We start from the raw sequence: 14,465 nt of genomic DNA, 5'->3' as shown, positions 1-14,465 counted from the left end.
AATGTGGGACAATCAGCAAATGTAAGAAGTTGTGATATCATGGACTCTACGTGAACCAACATGGTCGGATTCGCATTAATGGTCTTCTTCTACACAAGAATAGGAGTATATGTATCAATATGACCTTGTTCATTCTTTCAATGTTTTATTTAAATCTGAATTTTATGTATTTGGGTCGATTGACGATTGTGTAGCAAAAGAATATAGACAAAAAGAAAAATTTGACAATTGTAAAAGATGGTATCAAATTTTGAAAAAAGAATAAAAAAATAAATTGTCTAAATTTGACTATTAAACTAAAGTTAAGTTTATATTTTTTTTTTTGAAAAAAACCTGTAATAAGTTTCAAAAATAATAAAATCTGTGTATAAAAAAAAAGGAAGAAAATATACTCTCTAAACTAATTGATTTTTCATTTGAACATTGGTACTGTCATTACTCTCAAAAGTGAACTATATCATTGATATAAGAGAAGTAAAATCAATGGGCATTAAATATTATGGAACACATGATTGATAAAACGATTAAGATCATTAAAAGAAGATCCATCCTCCATTGTTGCCTTCTTACTTTCCTCACTCTTAACCATCACTGCCTTCTTAATCTCCTCTGAACCTTCCATTAACTTTCTAATCCCCGCCTCAATCTTCTCCGCCCTCAACTCCTCCTCCCCCGCCCCCACCATACTATAATCCAACGATTATAGTAAAATCGTGTTAAGGAAACCCTAAAACTAGGGTTTTCTTAACATTGGGCCCAAACGGGGGTTAAGGTTGGGCTAACCTAACCCCACAGCCCAAACCCTAACCCCAAACACCCTCTAAGAGTTAAGGTAAGACAGAATAAGTAGTTTTAGGAGATAAGTCGATGGAAGGATAATAGTGGAGTAAAAGAAAATAGAAGTATTATGGTTACAAAGGATTTCCTTCCTTTCTCATAATTTAATGGGATATAGATGATGTCATTGCTTCGCTGTCTTTTTTTCTTTTTTAAAATTGATTTATTTACAGAGAATTAGATAAGTTATTGTAATCTTGCAATTTGTGGAAAAAGAAACTTTCAAGTTCACCAACCACTTTTCTTATGCTTCCTAACTACTTTAGACTGAAACTTTAAATTAGTAAATCTCAATCTTTTCTTAACTATGCATATGTTCTTGACTTCAATATTTCTTTTTATTGGTCAAAAATGTTGTAAAATAGAGATATGAACTTCCCCCTAAAACTACCAATCCCCCAAACTAATTAAGATAATGATCTCATGGACTTCAATTACCCAAGGTTAATTTAAGATTCCAAAAGTGTTTCCTTTCACAAACAAAATAATAATAAAAACAACAACAATATTATTAAATGAAAAATAAGATAAAAACATATTTCACATATGGCTAAAATTAATATTGAGGAACAAAATTTAAGATCATTCAAAATATATGGAGACTTAAATTATACAATTGTAACAATAGCATATCCATAAAACTTATAGCGAGGCACTGTATAGTAAGCACATTAAAAAATGTTTGAAAAATATTAATAGTTTCGTAGATTAATTAATTTAATGCGTATTACAATTTTCTTATTCGAGTTTTCATGTTTTGAAATTGATCCATAATAGATTCCATCTCCTTGAATTGATGACGGCTATAAAATGGCTATTGTCTTTCTCAACCAAAACCGTAATGACCTTAGTGGGATCTTTCTTCTCTTGATGGGATAAAAGAAAGACTCAGTGCTTATTTTTTTGGTATATTGGGGATCATAGCCCTAAGGTTCTTTATATACTAGTTTAATTAAGATCTCCATTAAATCCTAATAAATCTAGGAATAGGCTTCACCCATTTAGTCCATACTCAATTAGAAATCGTGGACCTTAATTAAATAGATCACATAATAGACCCAATTAAATAAAATAACTCAATTTGATAAATTATTAATTTACATACATAGCCCACACTTTAATTATACTTATTATTTATACGTCTAACAATCTCCCACTTGAGCTATGTTTGTATTCATGATATAATTAAATTACATAAACCTTAAGCGCGTAAACAGGTTGATTTAATAGACTTCCTCTTTAGTTCAATCTAGTACATCTCTTGTATCAGTATGGAACCAAGACGACTTTTGTCACTATTCTTGTAACTAAACCTTCCTTGATCACCAATTCCAATACATTCAATGGCATAGATCAAGTATGGATGGATAGCATGGGAACTACATGCAAAGTGATCTGGATCATGCCTGTTTCTAACTGATCCAAATTCTTTAATAAGATCATTCTTGAAAAACTTTATGCTAAACCACATTTGCAAAACTGCATGCATGATAAACAAGTTCAGATAATAAAACATAAACCATCAATTTTATTCTATATAGAAAATAAAAAAATTAAGGTCAAAGAACATCCTTAATAACAAACTCCCACTAAACCATGGAATTAGAAAATTGACTAACACCCATATAAGCAACATACTCAAGGAAAACTTTAGCGGTGTATTTTTAGTCAATGGATCTGTCAGCATCGAGCTTGTTCTTTATGTGTTATATCAAAAATTTGACCATTTTGAACTTTTTCTTCTACAACTAGAAGCTTTACATCTGCATGCTTTGACTTTGTATTGCTTCAGTTGTTATTGGAATACATTACTGTTGAGTTATTGTCACAAAATAATTTGTTGGTTTTCGTCAACTACTATTTGCAGCCTATTGACAAAATTTTGCAACCATATTCCATGACTAGATGCCTCATAACATGCTATAAACTTCACATCTATGGTAGAAGAAGCCATAAGGGTTTGTTTAATACTTTTCCAAAATATAACTCCTTCAACCAACATGAAGTTATAGCCTCAAGTGGATCACAAACTGTATAGGCATCCAACATAATCAGAATAAGAATACCAAATGATCTCCAAAATTTCTGATCTCCAATAAGTGAGCATATAACCTTTTGTTCTTTGTAAATACCTTATAACTCGATTGGTTGCTCTCTATTGATCCATCATCTAATTGCTCAAATATGCCTAACACTCCAACTATAAACACATTAGGCTTCCAACAGCTGATGCATAGAGAACCTTATGCATCTCCTTAATCTCAAGTATGGTCTCGGGACATTGACCTAAATGAAATTTATCATCTTTAGCAACAGGGATATCTCTTGGTGCACAATCTTTCATGTCAAATCTACTTAAAAATTTTTAATGTAGTTCTCTTGTAATAATCTCAAAATACCAGAGCAATCTCGCAATATTTCTATTCCTAATACAAAAGAAGCATCACCAAGATCCTTCATCTCAAAATTTCTTTTGAGAAACCTCTTAGTGTCATGCAATAAACCTACATCATTACTTGCTATGCGTATGTCATCAACATATTGATGGAAACGAAACAAGCGCAGCAGATAAAAGAATCGGATTTTATTCTAATTGCATCTAAACACTAAGATATTAACATGTATTAAACACAACCCTAATTACACTAGTTAGGGTTCAAAAAAAACAAACCTTTGAAGCTTTTTCCGACTTATCCAAATCTTCTCCCAAACTCGAACCGGACCTCCACTAGAGTTGACCCACTAATCTTCGGACTAAGAACCGGATTGTGGGACCCGTTAATTGAAGGAATTAGAGAGAGATGTGGAAAAAATTGAGGGAATTAGGTTGAGATAAGTTTTATTTTGAAGAGAGGAAAAAAATTTGAAAATCAAAATGGCCAAAATGTCTTTTTCAATTCGAAAAGAGGACTATTTATAACCTAATTACATGCAACTTTACATGTAATTAGTTCACCAAAATCTCAACACCTTGCATTCCACTAACATTTAGTGGAATTAATCGTCATTCCATTTTCTCTTAGTGGGCTTTGTGTCATTACCATAAGCTTCCACATAGCCCACTAAGAGTTAGTGGAATTATCCAACAAAATGTTGGATTTTCCTAACTTTGGTCATGGGCCAAAATGGTCATATGACCATTCTAGTCAAAGTCAAACTTTGACTTTTTAAGTCAAAAGTCAACATTTTGACTTTTTACCATTCTGTTCGTATTGACTAATTCCAACTTTTTGAGCATAAATCCACATTCATTTTTTTCAAATTCGAGTCACATTTGAGTATAAAGCCTATCAAAGTTTGACTTTTCAAAGCCAAAAGTCAACATTTTTAGTTTTTACAAATTTGACCATTTCCATTAATTCCGAGCTTTCTAATATGAATTCCTATTCATATTTTAATATTTAAATCACATTTAAACATAAAGCTCTTGCTCAAAGCTATAACTGACGACTAGTCGATTTCTCTCTCTTTACATAATTCGAACAATTTGAATTATTCCAACATGTTGTTCTAAGTTAATTCCGTATGAGCTAGTAGGGAAATCTAATGGACCTATAGATCATGGGCTCTAACGATCCGAGATTAACTGGCTAAACCCTTTTAGACCAAGTTAATTAACATTCGTTAACTAACAAGTCATTCCACTAAAGTCTCGTAGTTGCACTCCCCTCACTATAGATATATTTCTGTCCATTTTATATAACCATGATCAGTAAGTTATTCCTTCACAGATTGTTCGTAATCTCGACTGAGTCAAAATATCGTTTTACCCTCGAAACTACATCTTGTTCCTTAAGTCTCACTGATCCACTATTGAACAATTGATTTTAGGTCCAACCTATAAACCGAATCTCTCTCGGGCCAATGAGAGGGTGGGGTCCTTATTCAAAACTTCGATTCAGTTCTTAAGGGAACAACCTATCTACTAATCCTAAAATGGGTAGGAGTGAATTCTATCTTGCACCCTATGTCCTTAGTCATCCACCCGATCTTACCCCTGAATTGGAAGGCTTATTAGGCTATCGCCATTGAGCTGCCCTCATCTATGCAAATCTAAGGATAATACCGTTTGAACAGAAGTTCATAGTTAGCTCAGGATTAAGATTAAGTTATCTAGGTCGTCATAATCGAAATAGTCAGTTTATATAGTCAACAGTATTATAACTTAAAAGTGATTATTTCTTGGTTCCATTTTATGTAAACTCTTAACATAGGATGCCCCCACTTTCATGTCTTTACATGAACGATTTAGATCACTTCGTTTGTACTAACTACAAAGTGGACCGCATCCATAGTGTTTTCAGAATAAGGCGTCGAACCTTATTCATACACTATAGAAATGGTTAAAAAATACTCCTACAATTAGTTTTGGATGGAAATTATGAATGTTTTGTTTAAAATATACACTTAAACTCCAAAAAAAAAAAATGTTGAATAATACCTAAACTTGAAAATGGTCAAAAATAGTAATACTATTAATACATGGATAGAAAGCATTATCAATTAGTTACCAAACTTTCCAAAGTTTCATTCATACCTTAAATTAAAATTAAAATATCTGCACCTCTTCAATTTTCTTTTTTCTCCCCAACTTCAACATATCTCTTCTCTATTTTATCTGTTTTTCTTTCTTCCCTTCCAGTTAAATATTTAACCTTTACTTTCTCACTGAAAACGAGTCCCCTATAATATATAAAAGAGTAGGATGTTAAAAAAATATTTTAGAACTAACTTTACCTTTTAATTTTTTTTAAAATTCCATCTATATCCTTACGAATATTTCACTTTTTATCAATCAATTAAATTTAATTTTAATTAAACCCACTAATTAACCGATCAATCAAATTAAATTTTAATTAAACTCACTAATTATTTTCCTTAAATGTTTCCAATAAAAGCTAAATTACTTAAATTTTAATCAACATTATTAATTGTAACAAAAGAACTTATTACTAACAATAGAAATATATTACTAATCAACGTTATTAATGAAATATATTATTAATTGAAATATACTATTAACCCTAATAAAAGCACTTATTAACAATAGAAATATATTAATAGTATTTATAATAATATTATTATTTCTTCTTATTTAGGAGGAGATAAATTATTAAATCCATATGTAAGATTAGTTGTGAAAGTTCATTACTCTTTTCTACTACTTGGTTTTCTCCAATGGTGTAGAACGTTGGAGAATATTATGGAATCGAAAAGAAAAGAGGAATGAAAACTGGAGAAAAGTCTAGAAATATCTACAATTCTCTATTTCCATCCCCATTTAAACCCTTCATCTTCCCTTAATTGCCCCTATCATCAGCACCAAGCAATAACTCATATTTCGCTCAACCCTCTTTTCACAAACCAACACCTCCACCGCCATGTCACTCATTCCAAGCTTTTTCCGTGGTCGCCGAAGCAACGACTTCGACCCCTTTTCATTAGACGTCTGGGATCCATTCCAAGGCTTCCCATTCTCAAATTCACTGGCTAACCTTCCTTCCTCTGCTCGTGAAACCTCTACTTTTGCCAACACTCGCATCGACTGGAAGGAGACCCCACAAGCCCACATCTTCACAGCCGATCTTCCTGGAATCAACAAACAAGAAGTCAAAGTTGAGGTTGAAGAAGGAAGAGTTCTGCAGATCAGTGGAGAGAGAAGCAAAGAACAGGAGGAGAAGAACGACAAATGGCATAGAATTGAACGAAGTAGTGGCAAATTCATGAGGAGGTTCAGGCTACCTGAGAATGCTAAAGTCGATGAGGTGAAAGCTAGTATGGAGAATGGAGTTCTCATGGTGACAGTGCCTAAGATGGAAGAGAAGAAGCCTGAAATTAAATCCATTGAAATCTCTGGTTGAAGTTCTATGTTTCTCCCTGTTTTTCTATGTCTGTTTACTCTATGATCATGTTTTGTAAAATCTCCTGTGGTTTAAATTTCACTTTGGTTTATACTATCGTCTACTTATTGATCAAAGTAAACCATCTTCTTCAATAATTATGTTTTCATAGCTAAATCAACTAGAACGATATATTTATAAGCTTAAACATACAGAGAATGAAGTGTCAATCAATGGTCTCCTTCTGTCGTTGACAAAGCAATCGAATATCCTTAATCATTCTTTCCAAATCACAATATGACGATCCACCTTCTTCCACACTTGTAATAGCCAACTTTGCAATTTCAATAACAGAACCCATCAATTCATTTTTCCTATTTTCCATTACATCATTCACCATCTTTGCCACTGTTTCTCTGTTGCAAACATCCTTCATATCCAGCCCAATCTTCCAAATTTCACTCACGTATCGGCTGTTTGTTTGCTGATCCGCAAATTGAGGCCAACAAATCATCGGCACGCCGGCAACTATGCTCTCTAAAGTCGAATTCCATCCACTATGAGTCAAAAACGCTCCAATGGCTTTATGAGCCAACACTTCCTCTTGCGGCGCCCAACCCACTATATAACCTCTTTCCTTTGTCTCCTCCTCCAACTCCGCTGGAACCCCATCTTTTCCGGCAACGGAATTGGGCCGCAGAACCCACAGAAACCGCTTCCCACTATTCACCAATCCATGCCAGAACTCCCTCAATTGGTCATCATCGATGACTACAACGCTTCCAAAGCTAACGTAAATAACAGATTTAGGTGGCTGAGCGTCAAGCCACGCCAAGCAGCTTCGATCCACCTCCCAGAGGCCGTTATTGGACTCTGATGCCGTCGGAGATATTTCACTGGAAAGCTTGGTTTTCAGGTGGGCGTGGAGAGGTCCAATCGCGTAGATGTTTGAGCACCGACTTCGAAGACACGACAAAATGGGTCCTTCCAAATCCTCAAATGTGTTGAATATCAGAGCGTGGGATTTGAAGCTTTGTATGGTTTGTGTCACGCCGTATTGAAGTCTTGGATCAAATGGGTCTTCCAATCGGCAGAAGCTTGGGAGATCTCTGCATCGGAGAACATTTTCCATCCCAACCACCCCGTTGATGATTCTATCCATATCTTCTTCCCCTGAAATTCAAAACAAATCAATTAATTAGCACAAACAGCAAACGAACTGAGGGGAATTGCAAAATAGATCGTTGATTCAACTACCTTCAATCGGAAGCTGACCATCTTCAATGAGTTTGGGAACAAATGAATAAGCCGAGAAAGAACAAGCACTAATAGTTCGGAAACTGAAAACAGGGATGTTAGGATGAGCGTCAACATCGAAGATGAAATTGAAAAGCCCATCAAGAATTATACAAGTGGGAGTCGGACCCAATTCACCGGAGAGCAGCATCTCCTTGAGAAGCGGCTTGGTGATGGATTTCAAACTGTTGATCAAGTCAGAGAAGTTGCCGATGGGGCGATTTTCGAGGGGAAGGCCATCGGTGATCGTTTGGAATTGGAAATTGGGAAAGCGAGAGAAACGAGATTGAAAGTTTGTGTGGAGAGTGAGTTTGTGGTGAATTCGGTGGATATTAAGGAAGGTGATACGGAGGCCGGAGAGAGAAAGAAGCTCGGCGAGTTTGAGCATAGAGTTGACATGGCCTTGAGCTGGGAAGGGGAAGATCAGAACATGAGGTTCTGTTTCTTCGTTCTCCATGATTCTCCACTTCCCACGATGCTGGCTTTTATTTTCCTGATGAACCCTTGAAGCCATTGACAGACCTAGAACTACCAACTCCCCCATCTCCTAGGCTTGCAGACGCCATTTTATTATCTCTGTTCATTAGGAGTACCAATATTAATTACCACCACGCGTCTTAGTACTCCTCCACTCCACACAACCCGAGCACCAAGGTTTCTATTGAAATGGCAAGAAATAAAGTTAGGGACGAAACAAAACCAAAAAAGCGGACAACTAGCGAAAAAGACGATGACAAAAACCCCAAGAAAGATATATAAATGGTAACAGATCGAAGGAGATAAATTCCAAATATATGATTACGATACTCCGACAAAAACAGATTATGCTATTTAGTAAAGAAGGCAAACAAGATTCCCCCATCATAGTTCGTTTTCTTTTGAACACCGAGAATGGGTCTTTATAACAATCAGAATCAGAATGCGAATAAAGTATTCAACCATGATCTATCTACAGACTCGACCAATAAAGCAAACATCCTCGGTTAGATCCAAACTTCAATCACACAACCTCAATTTGCAAAACAAAATCTTAAACCTAAAAGTCAATGAAGAGAGAAAAGCAATAAGACAAAAACATATAAGCGATAGAATTGAGTTTGGGATTAGGGTCGGAAAGGATCGGAGATGAATTAACCCTAAAAACGATGAGAGAGTCGAAAATTAAAGCAGATGGGTGAGAAAGTATATGAACCTGGTAGGATTTCGGCGGAGAGAGAAAGAAATGAGAGAAATGGGTGGGAGAATTTTGTATGGCGATGGGCATGGTGGGGGAGTGGAGGTTGGAATTTTCTCCGTAAGCGTGAAGTAGAGTGAGGTAGAGGAGAGACTAGAGAGTGTGTAGAGCTGAAGTTATGAAATTATTGGACCGTAACATGAAATTATATCCAACGGTACCTCCAATGTCATTTTATTATTACTATTTTAAGTCATTGTTTTTCTTTTCTTTTCAATTTGGTCCGAAATATATCATTTAGCTTACCGTCGATTTCAATCTACGAAAGGTGTATTACACTTTTTCTTTACTATTTAGTTTTCAATTAATAACGATTTTTGCAAATTTAGGTCAAATTAATTTGAATCTAATATCTTTCTTAATCTTAATTTTTCTTTGTACTACTATATGACAGGAACCACCACAATCAATTTGATTTTAAAAAATGCTGGTTTACAAAGTTAGGGATGGTAAGAGAGTTTGTTGTCCAACAACATACAAATAAAAAAAGGAGAACCTCTACGAATAAAAGAAAATTAACGAAGTTAATAAAGAGGTAAAAATTATATTTTTTTTAAAAAAACTAATTTTTTATTTGGTAAATTTTTGAAAGAAATTATTTTTTAGGGAGAATGTATTCAAACCACGATGTTCAATGAACAAATTGAGAAGTTCAATACAAAGTTGGAGAAAGGAGAAACAATTATGATAATTGAGGGCAATGTAAAGCCTATTGATAGAAGATTTCCAAATGTCAACAATAGAATTTTGATACAAAATAGCAAAGTCGATGAATTAGAAGATGCAACATGTAAACTAAATGAGCTAGAATCGATGAATTTTGAATTAGTAGCAAACTAAAGACACCTTACAACCTCAAATGAGTATATATAGAAATTTTTTTGTAACTTTATTTTTCTTCTCTTTAATAAAAAATACTGTATTTTATATTATTGATAGAGTAATATAAGTGAAATCAATAATAATCAAGAAATGGAATAGATAGAGTAATTCAAGTGAAATCAATGATAATCGAAAAATGGAATTGAAAAAAAAAAAGAAAAGAGATTCATATAATAGACAACTAGTAAGTTATTTATATTCATTCAGTATTTATATTTTATATTGATTAGTTGACTATTAAATAATTATTTGGCTGAAAATAAATGAGCATTTTTAGAGAATAATACTGCTACTCATATTATTACTACTGAGCATTTTTAGAAAATAATACTACTACTCATATTATTACTACTGCTACTACTTTTACTCATGCTATTGCTATTGTTGCTACTCCGGTTACTATTACTATTGCTACTCCTACTACTGCTCCTACTCCTGTTCTCTGCTTCTGCTTTTTGCTCTTGCTCTTGCTCCTACTCCTACTCCTGCTCTTACTCCTACTCCTACTTCTACTCCTGCTATTACTACTCCTCCTACTACTACTACTCTTACAAATCCAATGTGTGAGAGAGGGTGAATGCATTAAAGACAAGGCAAGCATATTTAAATAAGATCATGGTTAAAATAGAATTTGCTAATGTCTAAACAAATTACTAACCATATTTATTTTTTAGGTTTGATAGCCTATCTAAAGATCGGACGTTTAGAGATCTTCTATATCATCTAAAAAATGCTTGAAGCAAAAGAAGCAAACATGAATTACATAATCGAAGGGAAGATGGAAGATAAAATTTGCTACTTTATTGGTAGAATTGTTAGAATTCAGAACAAAGAAAATCCATAGTTTGGAAAATGCATTTCATGTAATGAAACTTTATCCCTTAGATTCTAAAATAATATCATGTCAAACATGTAAAATGATAAATGGTCACATTAGAAAGTTCATGTTGAGATTGACGATATCAAATGAAGAGGATGGAACTTATGCAAATCATTATGTATGATTTGCCTAAAATCAAATATATGGCAGAAGTTGGATATAATTTCTATATAAAAGAAATAATTGAAAAAATCAATTGTAGTATCAAATGAAGATATTCAAACTCCTTCAAAGTTGAATGAAGACCAAAAGATTGCATATGATATTATTGTTGACAGAATTTTGAGTAATTAAAGTGGTGTACTTTTTATTGATGGGCCAGGAGGAATCGAGAAAATATTTTGTATTGTGCTTTGTTAGGTACTATAAGATCAAGAAATATGATTGCAATTGCAACAACAACATTAGATATTACTACTTCAATTATGTCAGGGAGTGAACAACTCATTCTAGATTTAATATACCATTAGAACACATGAGTCATATGTATGCAACATTTCTAAGCAAAGTAATAAGGCAGAATTGATGAAGCAAGCAAAAGTAATAATTTGGGACGAGACGTCAATGTCAAAAAAGGGCACAATAGAAGCAATTGACATAACTTTTAGAAATATAATGAATAATCCAGAACCATTTGGTGGAAAGATTGATGTGTTTGGAGGAGATTTTCGACAAGTGTTACCTGTTGTCCCACGAGCTATAACACGACAGACTATTAATGAAAGTTTGGTAAAGTCATACCTTCGAAATAAAATGGAAAAAATCCAACTAACTAAAAATATGAGAGCCCAAAGTGATACCAATTTTGCAAAATATTTGTTGAAGATTGGAAATGGAACTGAACTGTCAATAAAAGATGATTATATTTGCCTCCCTACCCTCACTGTTATAGGTGCAAATGAAGAAGATTCAATATTGAAGTTATTGAATATTGTTTATCCTGATCTCAAAACGCATGCTACTTCAACAAAATACATGACCAGTAGAGCAATTCTATCGACAATAAATGAGTATGTTGACCAGATAAATGAAAGAATGATCGAGTTGTTTCTTGGAAAAATGGAAGAATATCAAGAGACTTAATGAAGCAATTGACGATATACTTAATTATTATCAAAAGGAATTTCTCAATTCATTGTTGCCTAACGGTGTTCCTCCACACAAATTGTTTCTAAAAAGATATTGCCCAATTATACTATTGAGAAACTTAGACCCAAGCAATGGTCTATGTAATGGAACTAGAAAGGTTTGTCGTGAGTTTCACAAAAATATAATTTATGCAGAAATTGCAATAGATAAAATACACGAACTTTTTTTTCTACCACAAATACCAATGAGTCCTGCAAACGACGAAGGATATCCATTCAAATTTAAGAGAAAACGGTTTCCAATAAAATTATGTTTTGCAATGACTATCAATAAGGCCTAAAGACAGACGATACCAAATGTAGGAGTTTATCTTCCTCAAGATGTCTTTTCTCATGGTCAACTACATGTAGCCCTATCAAGAGGAGTCCTTATGGCAACAACAAAAGTACCGGTGAAATCAAAGAAACTGTAGACAAAAAACATTGTATAAAAAAGAAGTTTTGAATTTGTAACTTGAATTGGTTAATTAGTTATATTTATTGTTATAATAATAATTATCGGGGGAATTATAAAAATGGAGAAAGTGAGCAAAATATTCAATACCAAATATAGTCAATTTTTTTAAAAACATTTTTTGGTAATTTGCATGAAGTGAAAGTAATTTTTTCTTTTTATTATTTTAAAAAAATCGCATTATTATTTGTATTACCCTAAACAATTATTGAAATACATATTTTTTCGGTTACAGTTTGATTATTTAATAAGAATGTATCGTTATAAATTAAAACAAAAAAAAAATAATAAATTAAATAATCTAAATAGAAGATAATAAAAATAAAAATAAAAATAAATCAAAATTAAATTTAAAAAATGTATTAAATTCGTATAAACATATCTCGAATACAATTATATTATTTAACTAACAGTTAAATTAAATTGTTGAAAAAAATTAAAAAATAGAAAAAACGTGCATTGCACGTGGTAATATACTAATATATACAGAATACAATAATGAAAACACTAAGAAAATCTTTAAAGGTATGTTTGGGGGAGAGAAAAAGTTATGAGAAAAAAAGATTATAATAATCCGAGGATTATGATAATCCAAGTACAATGATAATACGTGTTTGGAAAAAAGGTTATTATTGATAGTATTATGTAGTATGTGTTTAAGAGAAGAATATAGTATTATAATAGTATGTGTTTGAAGAAGAAATTATAATAGTAGTGTTATAATAATATATAATGTAGAGAGAAGTATTCTGATTATAATAATTTAAAAAAATAATAATAGAATTTAAATTAAGTTATTTGAATAAGATAATACAGTACTATAGAAAAAAAAAAAGGGTTATTTGAAGATTAAAATAAAAACTGTTCGAGAGTGTGGTAATAACAGTTATTTGTAATTGGCTTTGGCTATTACGACTTCAATGAAACGATTAAGAGCGGTAAAGGAAGAGCCATTCTCCATTACGCTTTTTCTACTTTCTTCCCTCTTCATCTTCACCGTTTTCCTAATCTCCCCATCGCCCTTCATCACTTCCTTAATCCCACTCTCGATCTTCTCCGCCCTCACTACGCCGTGCCCGGTCTCCGCTGTTATCTCCACCGCATTCAAACCCTGCTCTCCATACATCGCCCATGCCCCAATCGGCACTCCGAACCAGAGGCTCTCCAGAATCGAATTCCAAAAAGATAATTAGCTTGAAGGGTCTGTCTTATATTTTGGAGTTGGTTAACTATGTATATATATAACAATTTTTGTTGCTTGGAGAAGAGAAGACCAAATGAATCTTTATAAAGGAAATGGACAAATGAAGACTACAAGTAGAATGAAGAGAACCATATATATGCATCATATTAAAGTTAAGAAATACGTCATGGCTTTGCTGTTCAAAGAAATATAATATAATAAATCAACTTGCAGTCTCGTTGTAGTTTCACTCAGAAAAAGAAGCAGACAAGTGAAGAAAGAAAGGTATGTCTTTTCCCCCTTTGAAACTAATAAATAATAATGAAAGTTGAATCTTTGATAAAGAATAAGATTTGATTTGAAAATGTGGGATGTCTCATTTACTAATTATTTATTCCTCAAGTTGGAATCTTTTTCTTGTTTTTTTGTTTGTTTAAGTGTTAGGTTAGGTGCACTTTAGGTTATTTAGCTCCTTAATGGAGAGAGTCTTTGTTTGCCAATATTGATATTGTTATGAAATCAACAATTCAAATAAAACAAAAAAACATAATTAGTAAAAGAAAAACGATGCCAATATTTACGTCGTTCACTAATAATTTGTTAGTTACATCCACATATGCAGATGGAAAAATAAATTTTTTATTACAGATAAAAAATTTTAAATAACAAACATGCCAACAATACTCTTGTGCTTGGTCTTTTGAAGTCTCA

At 32.9% G+C, this 14,465-nt stretch overlaps 2 protein-coding genes across 5 annotated transcripts; one reads left to right on the top strand and one right to left on the bottom strand.

The window, feature by feature from the left end:
• Nucleotides 1-6,149: 6,149 nt before the first annotated feature.
• Nucleotides 6,150-9,349, bottom strand: LOC103502479 (7-deoxyloganetic acid glucosyltransferase-like). Of its 4 annotated transcripts, XR_007822656.1 has the most exons (5): nucleotides 9,166-9,334; nucleotides 7,935-8,631; nucleotides 6,891-7,850; nucleotides 6,580-6,645; nucleotides 6,150-6,426 (listed from the first exon to the last, which is right to left on the bottom strand). XR_007822656.1 is itself a non-coding variant. In XM_008466422.3 (4 exons), exons 2-3 carry the CDS (start codon nucleotides 8,515-8,517, stop codon nucleotides 6,904-6,906), a joined length of 1,530 nt encoding a protein of 509 aa, XP_008464644.2. In that variant the 5' UTR covers nucleotides 8,518-8,631; nucleotides 9,166-9,334; the 3' UTR covers nucleotides 6,150-6,426; nucleotides 6,891-6,903. The 4 variants fall into 4 exon arrangements, 3 of the variants coding, with proteins under 3 accessions (XP_008464644.2, XP_050943951.1, XP_050943952.1); XM_008466422.3 differs by lacking the exon at nucleotides 6,580-6,645; XM_051087995.1 differs by lacking the exon at nucleotides 6,150-6,426 and having other exon boundaries at nucleotides 6,473-6,645.
• Nucleotides 6,219-6,835, top strand: LOC103502478 (17.8 kDa class I heat shock protein-like). Its single transcript, XM_008466420.3, has one exon. The coding sequence runs from the start codon at nucleotides 6,219-6,221 to the stop codon at nucleotides 6,696-6,698; it is 480 nt and encodes a 159-aa protein (XP_008464642.2). The 3' UTR covers nucleotides 6,699-6,835.
• Nucleotides 9,350-14,465: the final 5,116 nt, after the last annotated feature.

This window comes from Cucumis melo, chromosome 7 (genome assembly GCF_025177605.1).
Source record: "Cucumis melo cultivar AY chromosome 7, USDA_Cmelo_AY_1.0, whole genome shotgun sequence".
In the NCBI taxonomy this organism is placed as follows: domain Eukaryota; kingdom Viridiplantae; phylum Streptophyta; class Magnoliopsida; order Cucurbitales; family Cucurbitaceae; genus Cucumis; species Cucumis melo.
Note: the sequence above shows the minus strand (reverse complement) of the source record. Positions and strands in the feature narration are given on the sequence as shown.

Excerpts from the sequence above, each read along its gene's own strand:
- LOC103502478 (XM_008466420.3), top strand. The coding sequence starts at position 6,219 with ATGTCACTCATTCCAAGCTTTTTCCGTGGTCGCCGAAGCAACGACTTC.
- LOC103502479 (XM_051087994.1), bottom strand. The coding sequence starts at position 8,517 with ATGGGGGAGTTGGTAGTTCTAGGTCTGTCAATGGCTTCAAGGGTTCAT. Across the intron at positions 7,851-7,934 it reads TGGTCAGCTTCCGATTGAAG|GGGAAGAAGATATGGATAGA; the intron begins GTAGTTGAATCA and ends TTTGAATTTCAG.